The following is a 20,549-nucleotide window of genomic DNA, read 5'->3' as shown; positions in this document are numbered from 1 at the left end:
TACTCCAGCCCAGAGGACTGGGACGGCGAGGCTGGGATATTTGTTTGTTGGAACATGAGATTGCGGTTTATTCGTCATTTTGAGTTTTGTGTCTTTGCTGTTTGTTTGTTGCTGGTGTTTTTTCTCCCCGCTGTGTTCTGCTGTGTTTTGCGTTGCATGTTGGTTTGTATATGTCGTCTTGTATTGTTTGACTATGATGCTCTGGATGTCTGGGCTCTGTAGAACAACTGTAACGAAAGTAGTGCTTTGGTTGGTTGTTTTGCTTTTCTGCTTCTTTGCTTGGTTTTCTGTCTGTCTGTCTGACCCCTGTAGGAACACCTGTAACGAAAGTCGAGTTTTCGTTGGTGGTTTAGCTTTCGTGTCGTTTCTTTGCCCCGTCATTCCCTGTCTGGTTTACCACATGCCCCTGAGAAGGATTTGAGCAAGTACGGCTCATTCTTCCATCCGCTATCCAGTCGGCAGTTTATGTCTCGTTATGTTCAATACAATTCTTGACAATTCCTTCCACAACCTACACCAGAGTGCCGCCTTCACCCCTTCTCGACTTCACTGTTGGGACCCGAGCAGTCTTTGTGGTCTTTGGTGGCATCTCTCAACACACTCACTCCCAGAATAAAAGAATTGTAAAATGTATGTCATCGTGTATTTATATTTTTTCGTCGATGCTCGATATTCCTCGCATCTCACGGGATATCATCATAAACGCCCCTACTCAAACGCCCCTACTCAAACGCCCCTACTCAAACGCCCCTACTCAAACGCCCTACCCCAAACGCCCTGCCGACCCCTTTCAAACAAAACAGTCCGTCCGGCTTATTTATTTCTTACTCCCCCGACTCTCCCTCTCCCTCCTCCCCGGCGTATCCGGCGTAGGCAACTCAACCTCTTGCCCAGCCACATGTACTCTCCTCGCAGCATTAAACCAAGCCCCTCTCCCCGATTGCGTTTGCGTCTGTCTCTGTGCTTGTTGTCCCTGTGTCTGTCCTTGTGTCTGTCTCCCTCCCGCTACTCGACCCCTCCCACTCTCCACATCATCCCCCCAATTCACCGTCCTCCCTCCTCTCCCACCGCGTCGATGCTCACCCCCCTCGAGATCAGGAGACGGCAGTTCGGCGGCCGGCCCCGCCTGTGCCACAAACGCTGCCTGTGCGGCATCCATCTCCTTAGGACTCGGTGGTGGCGGCTGCATACCGCCCATGCCGAAGGGTGAGCGGGCCCATTGCGCAAGGGCCGTGGCTACGCTGGCTGCACCTCCGTTTCCTGCTCCGCCTCCTCCTCCGCCTGCGCCGCCGGCAGCTCTGGGACTGCCGTCGTTGCTCCCGTGGCTGTTATTATGGGTGTGGTTAATGACAGCGTTCGGGTTGGTGATGAGCGGTGGGGGCCAATGGTGGTGCGGCCAGCGAGAAGGGGATGTGGGATCGTCGTCGGGGGAGATATTGCGGTGGTTGGTCGGGGAATCGTCGAGGTTGCTGGCGTCGGTGGAGGTGCGGATACGCGTGTCAACCTGGCCGAAAGATTTGTGGCCGCTGCTTGGCGATGTGCGTTGGTGGTGTTGCTGGAAGAAGGCCGGTGGGGGGAAGGTCTGGGAGGTGTCGGAGGTCTTTTCCGTGTTGGTACCGCCGTATCGGCGCTTGCGTTGTTGTTGCTGCTCTTGGCGTTTGCGGCGTGCCCGGCGGGCGTGTAAGGGTTGAGAGAGGAGGTAGGCGACGGCGAGGAGGACTAGGAGGATCGGCACACCGATGCCGAGGCCGATGCCTAGGCCGATTTTGAGGGAGTAGCTGTTGGAGGACTCGTTGGAGTTGCTGGAGTCGGATGAGCCCTGTGAGGCGAGTATGGTGCCGGAAGAGAGCGGGATCCAGGAGGATGGGGTGCTGCAGCACTTGGACGGATCGGGGCCACAGCAGAATTTGACGGTGTTGGTGGTGCTGTCGAAGCTCTCTGGGCAGGGGATTAGGGGTATCGCAGTGAGCTCGCGGTCTGGAGGTATGTTAGCCTGGCCGTCTTCGTCCTCATCCCCATCAGGAAGAACACGGCATGTGTCGACTTACCCTTGGGCGCAGGGCAGATCCTATTGCACGACCCGCCCCAGTTCCTGTCGGTACACCCCTGTTGGGTCATGAGGTTGTTCGACCCAGGGCTCATGCAGAGCCCGTTGGAAAGGCATGTGTCGCCCTTGTTGCAACACCATGTCGCCGCCCCGGTGTTCGCTCCTGGTGCTGCGCACGGCTGCTGATCTGGATCTTGCTGGCCCCATGTGTCGTAACATACTGACTGCGCTGCGGCCCCGACAAGGAGTGTGACGCTAGCGATGAGGCCGGCGAGGCGCACCCCCGGTTGTGTATTCCTCACCATGGCTTGTTCTCTTTCTCGACGACAAGCCTCGGCCGTCGTTGACTCCTCGAGTCCTCAGTGGCCTTCGGTGTTGTTGCGACCTGCGTGGGGGTGTTTTACTTTCGGTCGCTGAACCATCCAGGCCAAATAGAATTCACCTCCCAAACTCGGGGGGGAACCGAAGAAATAAGAATTCTACGTTAGGTGCGTAACGGTTGACGGAGCTGGTATGGCGCGGTGTCTAGATGGAGCTACTTGGGGGCGATGCAAAGCCTCCAACGGCGCAGTAAAAAAAAAAAGGCGGCATCAGACCATCTCGATCGTCAAAAGTTCAGAAACTCTCCCGCACGGCGGCACGGCGCGACTTAAAGAACGAACTGAGACCGACCAAAAAGATCTCCCCACTACTCCCATCACGGCACCAATAACGCGCGCCCTTTTTACTCTCTCTCTCCCTCAACTCCCGGACAGGATCTCCGCGTCCTTGTCCGCCAAATCATGGTGTCCGGCCCCCAAACCCACACCCAACGCGGAACGGACATGGGGCTGATGAATTGAACCAACAGCTCCAAGCGTGCAGACTAACTTTTGCACCGTGCAGCCAACAGCCCCAACAGCCCGGCGGCAAGCCACTCGACTGCAACATTCATCAGTTTCCCCAAAGCGTGTTTGGACTTGATTAGCTGCGTGCATACGACCAAGCAGGCTGCGAAAAAGGGCCGCGAGGCAGAACTAAACGGTTTCTCGCTCCAACACGCGAGGGGAATGGGAACAAATTGTCAGCAAGAGGTCCACTGCGCCTGTCTCTCGAATGTCAACCGCCATTTTGGTGTCGGCTCTACGCTTGATGCGGCTCTATGATGCGGGGGGCTTTGGTCGGGGCGGGATTGAGGCGCATCTTCAGCTGTTAGGCTGCCGTTTAGAAGTGAGAAATGTGTGGCTCTGACTGAGTGGTCAACGTTGGCCACCCGCAGTCAAACTGCTGACTGGGGAACCACTGCGGTGGGCTTGCTCTTGCCTGACTGGCTCTCCACACAGTGCTGCGTGGCTTGGGCGGAAGGTGGGATCCTAGACATTGCTGCCCACATGCCCCTCCATCAAAGTCCAGTGACTGCTTGGGGTTGGGGCATCACTGCAGATCGGAGCCTGCTGTGGGAGAAGGCGCGAAGGGCAAGCACATCATTGCTCGCAGACAGGTTTGCAGACTGGCAGCCCAAACTCTTTTGGGACTCTGTAAGGTTTGTAAACGCTCTTTCGCATCTTTCCACCTCTCATCTCCATTCTCTGCTGCTTTTTGCATTTTCGGGTAGCCAACGAAAGAGGCAGGGCTTTACGACCTGTGCGTGTCGATTTACCCGCCCCGCCATTTCCGCCGCCCACACACGCAGGGCAGCGCACGTTTTCGGGGCATCCCATGATGTTGGTTTGTCTCACTCTCTCATTCCACTTGTCTCGTTGTTTCTTCACTGCGTGCGGTATCACCGATTTGGGACCCATCCCGCGGCTAATCCGTCCACTCGCCACTGGCGAGATCCGGAAGCGCCGGCGCGTATTTCTGGGTTGTGCCCACACAAATGCTTCATCACAAGTAGTTAACCCTCACGAGTGAGTTGCCCCTTTCGTTTGTGTTCCCACCCACAAACTAGTATCGTGAGTTCTTTTTCCCCGATTAGGACTTTTTAGGACTTCGCGCGACCCCTCTCGATGCCCGTTCACCCGTTCCAGACTTTGCTGTGCCCTGCGTCTGCGCTTTCGCAGCCGCTGCTGGCGGGTTGTTAGCCGTCCCCACTTCTTTTTTCCCTTGGGCCTTCTGCCCTTTTTCCCATTCTGGCAGTCGACTCCAACTGTCCAACAGTTCACCAGCCCAGCCTGGCCGATTGCGCACCCACCCAGCGTGCGTGTCCCCCCCGCCCCGACTGAGGGGCCGGGACGGTGGTTTCAGGTGTCTCGGTTGTACACTGCCGGTGTGCGGCCCGGTTGATGGGCGGAACCCAGACCGACAGAGCCATGCCGGCAAGACCGAGGGATATGTGAGAACAGACAGGCTCGGGGAAGGTGAAACATCCCTGCGAAGACGATAACATGGAGCACAACGTCCGGCGCGCTTCCCAGGACTTTGGTGGGTGTTTCGTGTCGATGGAAATAGATCGTTTCGGTCGTAGTGGTTGTGGTGGTGAGGTCGCACACACGAAAACTGAGGGGTATCATGGCTGCGCCACGCCGGAATAAGCAAACACGTGGAAAGAGGGTGTCAGCGTCAAACTGCTGCAAGCCATCTGCACACATCGTATATTGTTACATTCCCCCATTCCTCGGGGAAAGGAGCAGAGATCCCGAAGGTTGTCCTTATACCAAGAATCATGTCGAAGCTCACCGACTCATATACATATAGTCATTAGAGCTAGGGTAATACTTGGTTAGCTGCCAAACTGGCAAGGGCCCGTTTGACACACGCGTGTCGCTACTCTGTGTAATCCAGATCGGCCGTGCCGCATCTCAGATCTCCATCCTCCCGAGATTTCCGGGAAACCTGGCAGATTTGTCATGGGTACTGTAGGAACCGCACTGCAGGAGAACAGGATTCGGTTCCGGGCCAGCGGTGCTGTATGAGCGGCTTGTGGGTGATAATCCCAGTGTGTAATTACCTACGGCTCGCCGCAGAATGTCCATATCGTCATCTCCTTAGTGTGTCTATTAAATCCTACCTCGCTGCATTTTGGCTGACTGGGCCTTTGATGACCTGTTACAACAAATTATACGTGGGTGAGACGGTATATAATTAGTTAGAGCATTGACAAGATGCTCGAAGGCGGGTCCGTCTGAAGAGCATCTTATGGCCGAACAACCATATTCATAGGACTGGGTCACCCACGGGCAAGAGACAATTTTATTAAACTGGAATCATGGGAATACATAGCCCTTCACCGTTATCGGTGCTACAATATTTACATTTCATGTCACTTGTGCGGTCTTCAATGCTTGTGGACTGATCAACTCCTATCACACGGTGTACGTCACTGGTAAAATCCGAAAAACACCCCCCGGACCATTGCTTTATTAATTCCGTGATGGCATTCGGTTGTTACCTACAGATGCTACAACATACAGACGCTACAAGACAAGCCGACCTCTGTGCCACGGCTAGTGATGACTAGTGGTTCCACCCCTGAGTCCCGGGTTGTTGTTTGTCTAAGTTGTTACTGGTGATTGATGATGTGGTTTTTCTTCTTTCACGAGACTTTGCGTCTGTTAAGCCCCCCCCTCCCGGTTGCTTACGAGGAAAGATGGCATCCGAAAACCGGGTGGTGTTGGCCGTTATCATACTGGCTAATTAAACGTCAAAACCATACTTAGGCATATGAAATCATAACTGGGTTCATGGTACTTACTATCGGAAACACTCCTGCCGGTGATACAAAGACATCGAGTAATGATCCCAACCAACGGCCCAACACGGCGGTACTTAAGAGTCCACGTCCATGAGCTTATCAAGTTCCTCTTGCGCATGATCAATCATCCGATCAAGTTCCTCCGGCGACAGCCCCTCCATCGCGTCCGCCACAAACCCCACCGCCATCCGGTACAGAGGGCGAATATCCAGGTAATTCGTCGCCACCAGCAGCTCATACATGGCCTGGCCATTGATCCGCCGCGTCGACCCGTTGAGCTTCTCAAAGAAGCCCCTATCCCAGTCATTTATGGTGGCCGGGTGGGTAAAGTTGATCTCTTTGTTGGCGGCGTCGGCGTCGAGTTTGAACTCGTCTTGCCAGTGGGAGGCCCAGGTGAAGATGTGGTCTAGCGTCTCGTCGCTAACAGTTGGGAGAATGATGGGAATGGTCACGCTTTCTTCTCCGCTGGCGGGCTGGTGCAGTAGGCTCGCGTCTTCTAACAAGGACCGAAGAACGGCTGAGTGCTCGAGGGCGGCACGGGTGACGGTGAAGGTTCTGCCGTTCGGGTTGGACTCATTTTTGATCTTGCAGGTGTCGTTAGGGGAAGACATTGTGGAGGAGTTTATGCTGTTGTTTTTGTGTGGCTTGGTTGTTGATTGTTAGCGGTTGTTGGGTTGATTTAAGTCATCCATGAGTGTGAGGTTCTATCCTGGCTGGTTGTTTATATAGAACTGTGATATCCGTGATGAACTTGTAAGTTGTCCACTGATTCTCGTAGGTGATAGTTATATCAATGCCGTTGTTCAGGTAGTGAGTTGTGAACAATGCTCTTCATTGCTATTAATTACTTCTGCCTCCTTTTCCTCTCTGACAACGCTCCTTCTCCTGTTGCACGTGGAACAAAGCAGCATTAACCCGAGGGTAATTGTCTCCCAGACAAAGGGCGCGGTTGCCTGAACAAAGAAACTCCTTCGTTCTCAATAGAAGAACCGCCATTGCTGTTACTACTGAACCATAATAGTGTACTTTGGCTGTTGTTCAAAGTGAAGTTGAACAGGGTAAGAGAGCCCCGGAACCCGCGAAATGCGAATACGGCGCTTGGACTTGGATCGTCATGGCTTTGGCAGGTTAGTGTCTGCGATTGACGTACAAGGTTATTTTCTGGAAACTCGTTTTCTGAATCGGTGCTCTTGCAGGGTGTGGGATCATCGGCTTTTTAATGCCTCTCAAAAACGGTCCTGGTCTAGGGCCATTTAGCCGCCTATTATAATTATAATTACTGCTGGGGATTGAGTTCGCGGGCTGTTTTTCTTAGCCAAACAAACAGTCCGTTCGCCTCACAATTGAGGAGAAGTGCAATCAACGGCAACTTCACCATATGCAAAATAAGACGGATAACTACGTGTCGGCGCACGATTTCTTATCTAAATTAGTGTAAACACAACAAAGGTCTTAATGTTCGGCAGAAATTGGCTCCAGGAATGTTTCAGTTAGCAGAGCGTTTTGCTTGCCTGAGAACCAAACTTTCTAGGGTGCGAGGTTCATCCATTCCTAGTTCATTCACCTTCACCGGTGACAAACACAAACATCAAGATGGAAGCGGAAGCGGGAAAACAACCGTTTTGGTGAATGCGGTGGGTGGATATGGTGGAGGACATACCCTGACCCCAGCCGTCGATCCTTCCAATGACAGCGTGGGAATCCGTCCGCTTGGGCCACGGCACGCCCTGAACTAAACCCGATTGGGGCTCGATCTGGTTCCTTCAGGGGTCTGTGCGGGAGGGTTCTGGGCAGAAGCAGATATGGAAGGTCCAGGGAAGGAGCAGCTCTTGGATGGTTTGTTGCCGATGTTGGCAAACGATGAGACCACGGCTTTAACTCTTTAATTTTTAATCCTTTTACCGCTCTCATTTTAAGTCCTTTACCGTTTCTGTACTGCGCTATTCCGCACACGATTCTCGAAAAAGGCGTCGGCCCCTGGGCCCCGGCGACAAGAGAAAACAAGAGCATGGCGGGCCCTGGGCTTTGACCACGCGAACTTTGGAACCATGCCGACCACGTGTGCCGCCGTTCAGCCGCTCGGACCAGAATTCAGACGCAGGGCACAGCACCGAACCAAATTTCAGGATGTCTTCAAGGCTTGACTACTCTAGCTAACGGGCGCACGATCCTCTATTGCGGCGAGACTCGAGGACGGCAATGCTTCCGTCGAGGAAGGACCTTGCGCGGTTTCTTGCTCTCCGCGTCTCTCACTTGCGTCTCGCAGACCATCCCAACATTACCCCTCTTCTGCAGCTGTTGCTTCTTCTCTGATAGAAGTTACCACAGCCTGCGCCAATGCAGTGACGAACTGCAGCGGTATGCCTCCTAATAGCTCACTAGTGACAATTTTTCTCGGGAGAAATGCGGGCGCGACGATATCGGCCACGGCCATTCCTCCATTGTGCGGCGCGGGCAACACTGGGATCAAAGGGAGATGATCTTTCGAGTTGCTGGGTGGGGACGCGCCGCAGAGAGACTGACAGAACGCGATCGAGATCTGGAACGGTTTCAAGAAAATGGTCCGACGCGGAACTAGGAAGATTAACTCGATCTCAAGCGAGAGAAGAACCAAGTTTTTAAGGACCTGAAGTTGATAAGCGAAAGGAGCCAAAGGAACGGGAAAAAGAGCACTCAGCTGGTGTGTGGACAGCCACTAACCCGGCCCGATTATTGGACGAGCTGAGGGAAGGGGCCCTTGCAGCCACCCACCGCCAGATCTGTGAATGCCCCCGGTCGCCCCGTCGGACCCAAAACCTGCATGCAAGGAACGCAGGGCCATTTGTTCGGGCGATGGGTCCATTTTGCTTGACTTTCCCTTGGGCTGAGGTTGCATGTTTGCGCGTCAACGCCGTCCCAAGGCAGCCAGCCCCATGGAAGTTCGGGAAGAAGCACAGGGGCCACGAGAAAGAGACCAACCCGGAAGGCAACCAAGAAAACTTCGTCGCCGGAGCCCGCCTGCATCCACCCATTGACACCCACCCACCATGGGTACGGGAGACCAAATCCACCCCGGCCGGGAAGAGCACGAATATCGATGCCCGAGCGGGCGGATATATCCACGAGGCCCCCCGGGCTAGCGGTGGCTAGATCGACAGACGTGTCGGGTCCGTGACTATTAGTGTCCATACATATGCCACCCCCCGTCTCGCTCCCGCCTTCTAGTCCTCTTCCCCAGGAATTTCATTTCTTTGATTCTCGACGGTCTTGATTCTGACTGTCTCTCCCTTGACGCCACCTGAAACCGACCCCGTTTATTCCATCCTGATCTTGGTGCCCATATTCGCCAGTCTCACGACGTTACGACTGGCATCGACGACCGTTGAGATTCCCCGAACGGCCCAGGGCAACCACGCCCAGGACACACGGCACCCACTCACGATGCCGTACGAGTTTCCGCCGTGGTTGACTTGGTATAAGAAGCCCGAATACCGCGACTTCAGGGAGTATGCGACACACATCAGCTCCGGCCGACGACCAGTGAGCCCCAATGGCAGTGCTGGCGGCGGAGTCCCGCATCGGCTGCGACTCGACAGGATCTTAGCCAACAAGACGTGTATGTCAAGCTGAAACGGCACATCCGTAACGTTCCACGATGGCGCGAGGGACATTCGCATCAGGGCGGGCTGACACAGTTTTGCATTTTGCGTGTGACAGGCAGCCCCATGTCGTTGTACGACTTTTACATGTACCTCAAATACATTGAGTATTCGGCCGAGAACTTGGAATTTTACGTCTGGTAAGCTAGTGCTTTCTGGGGTTTGACCCGCGATGGTTGCCATGGACTTTGGCTTATTTTGGCGATCAGGTTCAAGAACTACGAATCAACCTATGGCCAGGCCACGGCCATTGATAGCAAGGATTACGGATCAATTCGCAGCGCGGCCCAGTCAACTTCATCCGTAGCTCGTATCACACCGGGGGACGGTGATAGCGGTATCTCGGTCGCTGGGAAGTTTGACGCGGACGACAACCCTGACAGCGAAGCGGGTGTGTATTACCGTCCCTTGTTACTTATGATTGATAATAACATCTCACCAACCACTAACGTCTCACTCTCATCAGCCCAAGAAACCCTCGCCCGCATTTCCAACCTCATCTCAACAACCGCCCTATGCGCCTCCAAATCTACCTGCAGCCCCGACGCCATCTCCCCCCCAAGCCGCGTAGCCTCCTTCCTCTCCCCCTTCTCAGCCCCCTGCGCCAAACCTGCCACAACCCCCCTCACCACCCCCCTCACCACCACCAGTACAAACTCCCAAGCGCCGACCCCCCAATCCGAACTCTCAACAATCATCTCCCTCTTCCTCCTCCCCTCCTCCCCAAAAGAACTCAACATCCCCGCCGCCCTGCGCACCCAAGCCCTGGCCGACCTCACCACCACGAACGGCCACCCGTCCGCCCTCCGCCCCGTCGCCGAACACGTTTATTCGCTCCTACACAGCTGTTCCCACCGCAACTTTGTCCGCCTCGGCGTGGGCAACGGTACCTTTGAAACGGTGTGTGCGGCGTCGGTGCTGGGGTGGATTAGCTTGCTGGCTGGGTTTGTGGTGGTGCTTTGTCGGGCGTTGGCGGTGGACGGGGATGAGAGTGGAGGGCGGGGGAGGCATTCGAGGTGGGAGACCTTTGCGGCGTGGCCGTTGTGGTGGTTGGGGATGAGTCTGGTGTTGAGCGGGCTGCGGGGGAGTTGTTTTTTCTTGTTGTTGTTGTCGCGGCGGCAGAGGTTGCCGTGGGAGCGGTTTGATGATGGGGAGGAGGATGCGGCGAGTTTGAGGAGGGGGAGTAGTGATGACAGAAAGGGGGAAAAGAATGGGATGGCGGGTTGGTTTAGTGGGAATCGGAGGTTAGGTGGAGGGGGGGCAGGTGGGAACGGTGGTGGGTGGTTGAATGGGTTGATACAGTGGATTAAGAGGGTGATGATTTTTGATCGGAGGATAAGGGTGCAGGAGAGGGAGTTGAGGAGGTTGCAAAGGAAGATTGTGTTCCAGAGCTTGACGGGCGGTGCGCTCTTTGCGACGGTGTGTGTCTTGTTGTTTTTGTGGTTGCCGGTGTGGAGGGAGACGGTGTAAGTGATGATGTATGATTAGTAATGCATGTCATGATTGGCCAAACGGTGTGGTTGCTTGGGGAATTCGGGATGATACCATGGCTTTTGGATTCGGGCTGGGACTGTGACTTTGCTGGTGGTTTGGGGTTGTTTATTTTGGAGGTTGTCATGGTGTGATAACCCTGACCCTAACGGCCATGTCTTACTCCAGTTGATACTCCGTATTCTTGTTGGGTCTCCCACTGGGGTTGAGTCGCCCATGAGGCGAGTTATTGGTGAGACTTTGAAGCGATTTGCCTTGCAGAGGTGAGGTGAGTTACACGTTCTTCCGTTTTCTCCCACAGTTCGCCAGGCTACGCTCTACCTCTTGGTTTCGAAAGTCGTTCCTCGCATCGCTACAAGTTACTTCGGGACTGAGGTTGGAAAACAACGCTTACATAGTATTTACTTCAGCAATATCTCCTCACATAATTTATTAGATTGTTAGATTGTTTCAGATCTCCGGAACCTGAGAAGAGATCGCGTCATGGTTTCAACCCCCCACGATGATCGACGATCGGTGGATCGGGCCCATTTTGCCGGGACTTTTTCAGTGAACCCTACCAGCTTAAAACTCACCTCCTCTCCGGCTTCCACTGTCCAACTGTCCAAAATCCGGATCAAATCTCTGCTTGGCTATTGAAGACTTCCTTCGTCTTGGAAGTTTTGGGGTTTTACAATTACGATTATGTTTGATACAAATTAGTAATGTGGACTGTTAAACGCCGTTCCCCACACATTACTACTTGCTTCGTTCGGTAAAGTAATTATCAAAAGTGCGGATGATCGATGAAACCTGAACACAAACCAAAGAGGCCCTACTCGCCCTAAAAGAATCTCAGAAATGCAGACTGCGAGTGGCGATCATATACCAATCGAATTAATTCCTTCATCTGTCGCTCCACGCACAGCTCGCCTCAATAACCCCGTCTCCCAGTCTCGCTGTCTCCATTTCTCCCCTCGAAGGCTCGGCTGTTTAGGGTGACATCCCGCATTTCTTCTTCCGCGCACCTCAATCCGGAGACCCTCCGCCTTACCGCGCGGGCATCCTTCTCCCGCGCCTTTGTCGGGAGACTGCGAACCCCACCAGAATATCCGCCAATCATTCGTGTTGGGTTCCTGAAATTGCATGTCGAATTCCAGATTCTGGCCTGGTCGACGGAGCGTGGGCGGCGATGGAGTCGACGGGCGAGTGGAAGGGCGAGTTTGCCAAGGAAGGTTAATTATACGAAGACGAGGAAGGGCGAGTACATGTATATACATCATGACACCCGCATCGTAGTCCTCCATGACCCAGCGTCGTCAAATTGTTGAACCCAACCCCATTTTATACTCTTGACCCTTCACAACCACCACCATGACCCTCCTAACCACCACCACCCTCCTCGCTCTCCTAGCCACAACCGCCACTACCACCACCGCAGCCTGCACCCCCCGAGCACCCTCCACCAAATACCTCATAACCTTCGGCGACTCCTACTCCCAAACCGGCTTCAACATCACCTCCACTGCCCCCTCCGCCTCCAACCCCCTCGGCAACCCCCCCCTCCCGGGCTGGACCGCCAGCGGCGGCTACAACTGGGTCGGTTTCCTCGCGGCGCACTACAACGTCTCCACGCTCTTGACCTACAACTTCGCCTACGGCGGCGCAACGACCAATGCTTCGTTGGTCACGCCGTATGAGCCGACGGTGCTGAGTTTTGTTGATCAGGTGGCGGAGTTTAGTGGGAGTATTGGTGGGGGAGAGGGAGAGGGAGAGGGAGAGAGTGATAAGCTGTGGACGGGGGAGGATGCGTTGTTTGGGGTGTGGATGGGGGTGAATGATGTGGGGAATTCGTGGTGGACGGAGGGGTATGGGGAGTTGGTGGAGGAGATTATGGATTCGTATTTTGGACGGTTGCAGGTGCTGTATGAGGCGGGGGGGAGGAATTTTGTGCTGTTGAGTGTGCCGCGTATGTTCCCCTTCTTGATTTTACCCCCTTTATTGTCTGAGGAAGTCGGGCTAACAAACCCAGCAATCCAACGCACCCCCTCGGTCCTAAACAACTCCGACGAAGCCGCCCAACAACAAGAAGCAGCCGCCATCGACACATACAACGCGGCCCTAGCTACCCGGCTCGAGGAGTTCAGCACTGCCAACAGCGGAGTCACGGCGAAGATTGTCGATACTGCGGTGCCTTTTAACACGGCGCTTGATGACCCGACGGCGTATGGCGCGCCGGACAACACGTGCTTCAACGCGGATGGCGAGTCGTGTTTGTGGTTTAACGATTATCACCCGGGCGTGGAGATTAATAACCTGGTGGCTGCGGCTGTGGCGGAGGCGTGGAAGGGGAGTTTCTTTTAGTTCTGAGGGTGTGTATACAGTTGCAATCTGGCCTGAAGCTGGGTGGAAATCTCAAGTCTTGTAGCGTGAAACGGCATTTGAGTACTTGTCAGGCAGCTATTATATTTGAACGCGAATACAGGCGTCTCCAGGGTTGCCTTGTGGTATTTGAATATAAGGGGCGTACAATCTGTAAGAGTAGCTGCTCTGGTGAATCACACCAACCATTCTAACCCCCGAGATCACCACTCTCACTGCGCACCCTGGCCCTTCGATTCCGCCCTCCCAACACCCGTGGTAAACAGCGGGCTCTGCAAAACCTTCTCCCAATCATGCAGAAACAGCGTGTTCGTCTTGTTCTCCATGACCACCTCATGCCCACGCTTCCACACCTCCTCCTCATACTTGGCCACCGCCCGCGCGAGTTCCTCCGGCGTCTGCTCCTTCATCGCCCGTAGATGACCTTGGAACTCTGCCACGTCCGTTATGGCGTTGCCTAGGCCTTGGCCGCGGTCTAAGTCCATTTCCATTATTAGTAAATGCCATCCAGAGGGGAAACGGTATAAAGGAAAGAGGCAATTATATATACGTACGGAACGAAACAGCATGCGCCGCATCCCCCGCCAACGTAACCCTCCCCCCCCTCCCATCCCACCTCTTCGTCGGCCAACACGCCATCTGCCGACTATACCACACCTTGGTCCCCTCCGGAATATCCCTCAACATCGCATCATACGGATACGCCAACCCATCCCCAACATTTCTCCGCATCTCCGCCAACAAATACTCCCCATCCCGCTCCAACCGCTCATGATCATCCGCTTCCCGGTAATTCCACGTGAAAATAATCAGGAACACCCACTCCTCCGGGTTGGGGGAGGGCTTGTTGTGCAGGGAGTACCAGCCGAAGCGGTCCCGCGTGTCGAGGAGGATGGAGTAGGTGGGGTGGACTGCGCGCAGGGCTAGGGCGGTGTCGCGGGGGTAGCGGGTGAGAGTGGCGAAGGTGGAGACGGGGAGGTGTTGGAGGTCGGCGTCGGAAGGGTGGGGGGTGTCGTGGAAGAGCCAGGTGCGGGTGAGGCTGTGGGCGCCTTCGCAGCCGATTAGGAGGGTGCCCGTTGCGGTGGTGTTGTCGGTGAAGGTGGCTGTTACCGAGGTGGGCGTGGTGGTGATGGTGGCGAGTTTCTTGCTGTACTGCGTGTTGTTAGCTTGAGGAGCATGGACAAGATGGGGAAAGGTAAGGATTTGAGGGGATTACACACCCTCACATCCAACCCAGTCCGGATCAGATCCAACCACGCCCGTCTACGCAACCGGATCGCATGCGGCGCGGGCAACTCCTTCAGCAGCTCGCCCGTCGCGCCATTGTGGATCGGCATCGTCGACCCGGCGTGGTGGCGGTACGACGGGTCGGTCTGCACCGTGTCGATGAGCGCGTTCAGTTCCGGGGTCAGACACTCGGCGATGCGCGACTGGGCCCAGTAGATGCCAAAGTCCCAGTCGCGCTGCCGGGCCGTCGGGCTGGCATCTTGCTCGAAGATGGTGGCGGGTATACCGGCCTGGTGTGTGTTAGTCCGTTTGAGTGAACGTAGGGGGGTGCCGAGATACGGTACCTTTTTGAGGACTTGGCCCATCAACAGCCCGGCCGAGCCTGGAAGGGATGTTAGCAGATGATTCCTAAATACGGGGGGCTGCTTTAGAACTCACCCGCCCCAATAATCAACACCTTGAGGGGCTCGGGATCTGGTACGGTGCCCATGGTGATGGTTAAGCTGCTTCTTTGAGGTTTCTCAAGGTTTGATCAGTGGTTCGGGTCCTAGAAAGCCCAGGGTGCAAGTGATCGGTCGAGGAAAGTGCTTCCAACACCGTCCCGAGGATCAGCCGTAGTTTTGGTTCTTTTGTTAAGGTACCCGGGGTTTCGCCTAGCGGTTAATTTGCCGATTAGCGATTTGAGCGATTGCGTTTCACAAGAAAAGCTCAAGCTAAATAGCACGATTGTAGGCTTCTTCTAATCTTATGCCTCGTTGTAGACACGGACACCGGGCAATAGCAACACCGAATACGACACAAAGCTTGCAAGAACGTAACACCTTCTCAGACATTTCCCGAACAGGAGGTGGGCTAAGGCAGCTTACGCTTATACAATATGCAGTGTCCCGGTTTATCGCGATCGGGTACTGGCCCGCTAGACAACCGCGGGGAGAATCCACACCGGATGTCCGAGCTGTTCGAGACATCTGTCGAGGCGTTGGTCCATAGCGGCATACGAATTACGAATCTCGAAACCGCCTTGACCAATCGATCAAAATGCGCTTCCATTAATGATGTCTTTCCCCCATCCTTCCACGTACCCTCCGTCTCAACCTCGGACTCCGCCCACTCTCCAAATCCCAATGAATCAACCCAACCCACTTCCATCTCATCCTGACCCCCCTCCCCGTGCGCACACCCGTCCCTTGCACCGCAGATCCCATCCCATCACATCCCATCCATCCCATCCATCCCATCCATCCCATCCCATCCCATCGCCAAAGTACCACATGTGGCTAAGAAAGCTAAGCTTTACTATGCATCTCATCCTTCCCCTCACGCACCATGTGGTGCCGACACATGTGCATCGAGGCCGGCCGCGCGATCTCTCGCACGGGGTCGCAGCGCACGTTGGTGCCTAGTCGTTTTTCGCACTGCACGAACTCTTCTTCTTCTTCGCAGCCGCAGGTGTATTCGCGCATGTAGATTATGCACATTTTTGTTTTCGTAGACGTAGTATTAGGTGGGGTTGAGGTTGGGGGAGGTGGTTTTGGGTTGAGATGTAGGTGGATTTGAGGTGTGGTTTCTCGGTCGTTGGTGAGTGATGTCTCGTGATCGTGGGATTCCGAAGCTGGTGATAGCTCGGTTCGGAGCTCTGAGGTTGCGATGTGGATGTCTCGGCTATTTCCCTCCGTTGAGGCGCTGGTGACTGGGTTGACGTTGGAGAAAGGTTTGAGATCCGGAGAAGGCGTCTGCCGATTTGGCATCGATTGTTTGATGTTGGTTGGTTTGTTGGTTGTCGCCGCGGTCACATGAGAAACTCACTAATTAACTAAGCGCCGCGCTAACAAAGTGGCACAGCACGCCGCAGGGCAGAGAGGAAATACTTTAGGAAGGTGGTTTGAATGTCGTTGCAGGTGCCTTCTTGGGGAATTCGACTGGAGAGAAAAGATAATTTAAGGGCATAAAAAATCGGTGACACGATCAAAACAAAAACACCAAAGCTGAAAAGGAAAGAGGTACCCCTTTCCTCCGTTTCTTCAAGTTTGCAAGATGAGGAACGATAAAATCGTTTTGATTCCGTTTAATTTCAGGGATGTCGACGATTACCCGGCAAATGTAGAGATGGTGAAAACAGACAGTTTGGTTTTAGTATTAACATAAATTTCAATGACCAGTTGCATTTGTTGGTCCTTTTAAGGGTGTGACTCAACAGCTGAGGATGTTGGTTGCGCAGCGGGGCACTTAAACCGTCAAGCGCCCAACGCCAGATTTTATCTGAGCTCAAGAATTTGAACCCACCAACCCTCAATCCTGGTCGGTCATTTATTCGGGAAGTGATATTTGTCTAAAAGGATTGAATCGCATCCCAAACCACGGATCACGATGGCTGGCCTCAGCGTTTCAAACTGGGCACCACATCTGTCGACTCCTGACTTCAAGACCGTTGAAGCAGTTTTGTTCGAACTCGAGCGGCACCTAACCCTACGCACCTACATCACAGGGTATGAACTAAGTTCCACCGACAAGGAAATATGGACCGCCGTGAAGACAGGCAAAGTGGCGAATGGTATTCTTCGCAAGGGAAGCCTGACGAATGTGGGACGTTGGTTCTCCTTCGTTGAGGCCAGTCATCCGGAGATCCAGGGGGAGATCCAGGCGGCGCAAATCAAGGAGAAGAAAAAACGTGCTGCCGCAAGCAAAGCAGGGGTCAATTACAACATTGGGCTCAAAAATACGGAGAACGGCGTTGTGACGCGGTTCCCTCCTGAACCCTCGTGAGATTCCAGGAATAATAACCCTTGAAATTGGATGGTTTACTAACGTGGTACAGAGGATATCTGCACATCGGCCATGCTAAAGCTGCGTTTCTCAATGACTATTTCGCCCACGAAGCCTTCAATGGCAAGCTTATTGCCCGGTTCGACGACACAAACCCGGTCAAGGAGAAGCAAGAGTTCCAGGATTCTATCCTCGAGGATTTGCAGCTTCTGGGCATTAGGCCAGACCGTGTGACATACACCAGCGATTATTTCCAGCAGTTGTACGAGATCTGCTAGCGCATGATATCGGAGGGGAACGCCTACGCCGACGACACAGACCCCGATGTTCAGAAGGAGGACCGGCTCAATCGTCTTCCCAGCAAACGTCGAGACCGGCCGGCAGCAGAGAGTCTGGCTATCTTCGACGAAATGAAACAAGGGACCGATCATGGAAAAACGCACTGTATCAGAGCCCGTATCCAATTCGACTCGCTTAACGGAGCTATGAGGGACCCCGTCATCTACCGATTCCCAAAGTTCGAGTCGAAGGAAGATGGGCAGCCCCCCGAGGCAGTCCCCCATCACCGCACTGGTCTGGCATGGAACATCTACCCCACTTACGACTTCGCCTGCCCCGTGGTGGATAGCATCGAAGGCGTCACCCACGCTCTTCGCACCACCGAATATGCAGACCGGAATGCCCAGTATCAGTGGTTCCTCGACACCCTGAAGCTTCGGCCCGTCCAGCTCTGGGATTTCGCCCGCATCAACTTCATCCGGACCTTCCTTTCAAAACGCAAGTTGACCAAGGTCGTGGACACCGGCATTGTAACGGGCTGGGATGATCCGCGTATGCCGACGGTGCGTGGGATTCTCCGGCGCGGCCTGACTGTGACCGCCCTTCGTGACTTTATGTTGAAGCAGGGCCCTAGTCGTAACGCTGTAACCATGGACTGGACTATCCTTTGGGCGACGAACAAGAAGGCCATTGACGCGGTGGCCCCTCGACATACGGCAGTTAAGGCGAGCGGACTAGTCACTGCGACCATCTCGGGGGGACCGGAATCCCCCTACTCGGAGGAAAAGCCCAAGCATCCGAAAAATGCGGCGGTTGGGACCAAACTGGTCACCTTCGCGAACACCATCCTTGTTGATAAGGCAGATGCCGCTAGTTTCTCTATTGACGAGGAAATTACGCTGATGAACTGGGGCAACGCTATTGTTCGAGGAGTAACCCGCGACGGTGCTTCTGTGACGGATTTGCAACTTGAGCTCCATCTGGAAGGGGACTTCAGAAAAACATCCAAGAAGATCACCTGGCTTGCGAAAGAGGGTAGTTTTCTCGTTGAGGCTGAACTTTGGGAATTTGATTACCTCTTGACGAAGGATACCTTGGGGAAAGAGGACAAGTTGGATGACTTCCTCGCGACGAACACCGCCACGATGACTGAAGCGCTGTGCGACGCGAATTTAGCGACTGTGGAGGCTGATAGCATCATTCAGTTGGAGCGTAAGGGGTACTTTAGGGTGGACAAAGCTGCTGGTCAGGGACCTGGTGGGAGAGCAGTGCTGTTCAAAATTCCCACCGGCGCAAAGGAGTGAGACTGGCCGATGGCTATGCCGAAGGCGGTTTAGATATAATTACACTTGGTTGATGTACTTTGGCCTAAGCAAGTTATTCTCTTAATATCCTGAAGTCTATTGGTAAAGTACATGATATTTTCAAGTGAGCGGAGGAGTAATTGGATCTAGAAATAGACCTGGGACACCTAAGGTAGTCTACGTATTAGTTCACGGAGTCCACCTTCACTTGAACAAATACTTCGAAATCGCCGTAACCGCCCCAGCCCCCAGCCCCTCCCCGACCGCACGATCCATCAACTCCGAAATAAACCTCATCCCCGACCCATCCACCCCCTCCTCCTCACACGACCGCAAAATATTCCGCATCCCCGCCGCCTGCATCGCCAGCGGATTCCCCATATCATCCTCCAACCAGTCCTCCTTGTCCGCGCCCGCCGCGAGCAAACTCACATACGGCACCAGCGCAGCCAGCAACGGGACCGTGACGGCGTCAGTAGCCGGTTTGGCCGCCGCTAGCTTCTCATTTCCATCTCCTTTCCGGTCCTCATCATCCCCCTGAACGGTAGACCGTCTCAACCCCCTCTTCAACAACGCAATCCCCGTAAAAGCCCCCATAAACATCCCATACATCGCCGCAAGCGCTGCCACATCATACAACGAGGCGGCACCAGCATCAGTACTCGAGACATACTGAATCGCACCAATAGGCTTCAACACTGGCGCGATCTCCGTCTCAAACACCACAGCCTCCCCCGGCTGCTGCTGCTGCTGCTGCTGCTGCTGCTGCTGCGAGCCGGACTCACTGCTGCCCGATCCCGAGGACAAAATCACAAACGACGCTGGGGTGCCCACCAACTGCGGCGTAACCATGATCCCGCCGTCGAAATAACCCGCTGCCCCGAGGCGCTTCATGTAGGCTTCCATGGCGCGCGCCTCGTTGGGCGTGCCGTTGGTTAGGTTGATGATTGTTTTGCCTGCCAAGGGAAGACTAGCCTCGACAGCGGCAGCACCAACGGAGGTCTCCGGGTGCTGCAGGACAGAAAACGCCGCGGTGATGGCGTCGTAGTCGAAGAGACAGAGGAGGAGGATGCTGCTGCGGGCGATGGCGGCGGGGAGGGAGGGCTCGAAGTGGGCGCCGGCTGTGATGAGGGCTGTGACTTGGGGTCGGTTGGGGGTGCGGTTCCAGATGGTTAGGGTATTACCGGCGGTTTGGGCATTGGGAGAGGCGTTGAGGAGGGCGGTGGCTAGGGCGGCACCCATGTTGCCGATGCCGATGCTCGTGATGGTGGTCATGGTGGTTGGGATGAAAGGTTGGGATTGTTGTGGGAGTTGTGCTGGGTAGGTAGTTGATGTGTTGATGATGGTGAGGGAAACAAGATCCAACGGTGGTTTGGACAAGGCTTCTTATACTTGTCTCTCAACCTTCCCGTCGACATCGACGACGCAAACTATCAACTGCCTCACCCATCCCGCCGAGCATCTTTCCACTCCGAAATCTCTTCCCCTTTCTCGCATCACTAATCCCAACCCAATCCAAACCACACAGTGCTGAGTCACACCGAACTCTTCCCTCGCCAACACCCCTTCCGAATAACACCCCAAACCCCTCAGTTCACTTGTCTCGATGTTACTATACCCCTATTCCGACCTAAAGTCCACGCATATGTCAATTCAGGGGCATGCTTGGAGCGGCCTTGGCGCTGAGAAATCACGATACCAAGACCTCGACGGCTCCGCCCAAGAACGCGGTCCTCCTCTTTTATCGGGTCAGCACACGTCCGCTT

General features: G+C 54.5%; 8 protein-coding genes across 8 annotated transcripts; 3 read left to right on the top strand and 5 right to left on the bottom strand.

Annotated features, from left to right (window-relative positions):
• Positions 1–817: 817 nt before the first annotated feature.
• C8A04DRAFT_39426 (uncharacterized protein) lies at positions 818–2,352 on the bottom strand (the record flags this gene model as incomplete). Its single annotated transcript, XM_062784586.1, has 2 exons — positions 818–1,977; positions 2,049–2,352. The coding sequence occupies 2 exons, from the start codon at positions 2,350–2,352 to the stop codon at positions 818–820; spliced, it is 1,464 nt and encodes a 487-aa protein (XP_062634362.1).
• Positions 2,353–5,794: 3,442 nt separating this feature from the next.
• C8A04DRAFT_31425 (uncharacterized protein) lies at positions 5,795–6,331 on the bottom strand (the record flags this gene model as incomplete). The annotated part of the gene is made up of 1 exon (XM_062781751.1): positions 5,795–6,331. One exon carries the CDS (start codon positions 6,329–6,331, stop codon positions 5,795–5,797), a length of 537 nt encoding a protein of 178 aa, XP_062634361.1.
• Positions 6,332–9,140: 2,809 nt separating this feature from the next.
• Positions 9,141–10,828, top strand: C8A04DRAFT_31424 (uncharacterized protein; the record flags this gene model as incomplete). The annotated part of the gene is made up of 4 exons (XM_062781750.1): positions 9,141–9,315; positions 9,417–9,498; positions 9,568–9,749; positions 9,825–10,828. 4 exons carry the CDS (start codon positions 9,141–9,143, stop codon positions 10,826–10,828), a joined length of 1,443 nt encoding a protein of 480 aa, XP_062634360.1.
• Positions 10,829–12,202: 1,374 nt separating this feature from the next.
• C8A04DRAFT_14439 (carbohydrate esterase) lies at positions 12,203–13,192 on the top strand (the record flags this gene model as incomplete). The annotated part of the gene is made up of 2 exons (XM_062778097.1): positions 12,203–12,797; positions 12,861–13,192. 2 exons carry the CDS (start codon positions 12,203–12,205, stop codon positions 13,190–13,192), a joined length of 927 nt encoding a protein of 308 aa, XP_062634359.1.
• Positions 13,193–13,422: 230 nt separating this feature from the next.
• Positions 13,423–14,927, bottom strand: C8A04DRAFT_31422 (uncharacterized protein; the record flags this gene model as incomplete). Its single annotated transcript, XM_062781749.1, has 5 exons — positions 13,423–13,685; positions 13,765–14,362; positions 14,431–14,727; positions 14,782–14,819; positions 14,876–14,927. 5 exons carry the CDS (start codon positions 14,925–14,927, stop codon positions 13,423–13,425), a joined length of 1,248 nt encoding a protein of 415 aa, XP_062634358.1.
• A 796-nt stretch (positions 14,928–15,723) lies between these two features.
• On the bottom strand, positions 15,724–15,915 carry C8A04DRAFT_31421 (uncharacterized protein; the record flags this gene model as incomplete). Its single annotated transcript, XM_062781748.1, has 1 exon — positions 15,724–15,915. The coding sequence occupies one exon, from the start codon at positions 15,913–15,915 to the stop codon at positions 15,724–15,726; it is 192 nt and encodes a 63-aa protein (XP_062634357.1).
• Positions 15,916–16,804: 889 nt separating this feature from the next.
• On the top strand, positions 16,805–18,783 carry C8A04DRAFT_39422 (tRNA synthetases class I, catalytic domain-containing protein; the record flags this gene model as incomplete). The annotated part of the gene is made up of 3 exons (XM_062784585.1): positions 16,805–17,196; positions 17,253–17,430; positions 17,479–18,783. 3 exons carry the CDS (start codon positions 16,805–16,807, stop codon positions 18,781–18,783), a joined length of 1,875 nt encoding a protein of 624 aa, XP_062634356.1.
• Positions 18,784–18,987: 204 nt separating this feature from the next.
• C8A04DRAFT_14423 (come operon protein 4) lies at positions 18,988–20,058 on the bottom strand (the record flags this gene model as incomplete). Its single annotated transcript, XM_062778088.1, has 2 exons — positions 18,988–19,758; positions 19,804–20,058. 2 exons carry the CDS (start codon positions 20,056–20,058, stop codon positions 18,988–18,990), a joined length of 1,026 nt encoding a protein of 341 aa, XP_062634355.1.
• Positions 20,059–20,549: the final 491 nt, after the last annotated feature.

This window comes from Dichotomopilus funicola (genome assembly GCF_033296635.1).
Source record: "Dichotomopilus funicola strain CBS 141.50 unplaced genomic scaffold C8A04scaffold_66, whole genome shotgun sequence".
NCBI lineage: Eukaryota > Fungi > Ascomycota > Sordariomycetes > Sordariales > Chaetomiaceae > Dichotomopilus > Dichotomopilus funicola.
Note: the sequence above shows the minus strand (reverse complement) of the source record. Positions and strands in the feature narration are given on the sequence as shown.